The sequence below is a fragment of the Trypanosoma equiperdum genome (genome assembly GCF_001457755.1).
Source record: "Trypanosoma equiperdum strain OVI genome assembly, contig: ctg_1825, whole genome shotgun sequence".
Taxonomy (NCBI): domain Eukaryota; phylum Euglenozoa; class Kinetoplastea; order Trypanosomatida; family Trypanosomatidae; genus Trypanosoma; species Trypanosoma equiperdum.
The window spans coordinates 2806-3086 of record NW_027123866.1 but is presented as its reverse complement, the minus strand read 5'-3'; the positions used below and the strand labels follow the sequence as shown (position 1 = coordinate 3086).

General features: G+C 47.3%; 1 pseudogene across 1 annotated transcript in view; it reads left to right on the top strand.

Annotated features, from left to right (window-relative positions):
• TEOVI_000656400:pseudogene overlaps positions 1-281 on the top strand; it is a 2388-nt pseudogene that overhangs the window by 1184 nt on the left and 923 nt on the right. The window contains exon 6 of the mRNA in view: positions 1-281. This exon is cut by the window's left edge and continues 139 nt beyond it; it is cut by the window's right edge and continues 579 nt beyond it. Coding sequence covers positions 1-281 — 281 coding nt within the window.

Below are 281 nucleotides of genomic sequence, written 5' to 3'. Positions count from 1 at the left end.
GCGGAGAATTCGCACCGATAGTAATGGAAGCAGTTGGGACAGCACTGAAGGAACTCCCTTCGGGCACTGCCCCTGGTAAAGACGATATACATTGTGAACAGGTGAAGAAATTAGAACGCCGTAGCAAGAAATGTGTCATACAGCTCTTCAATTGTAGCCTACAGAGACACAGGGTGCCGGAGAAGTGGAAGCATGGTGTTATTGTCCCACTACTCAAACCCAACAAACCGGCTAAGTGTATGTCATCGTTTATGTCTATCACACACAATAGCACCCTCTGA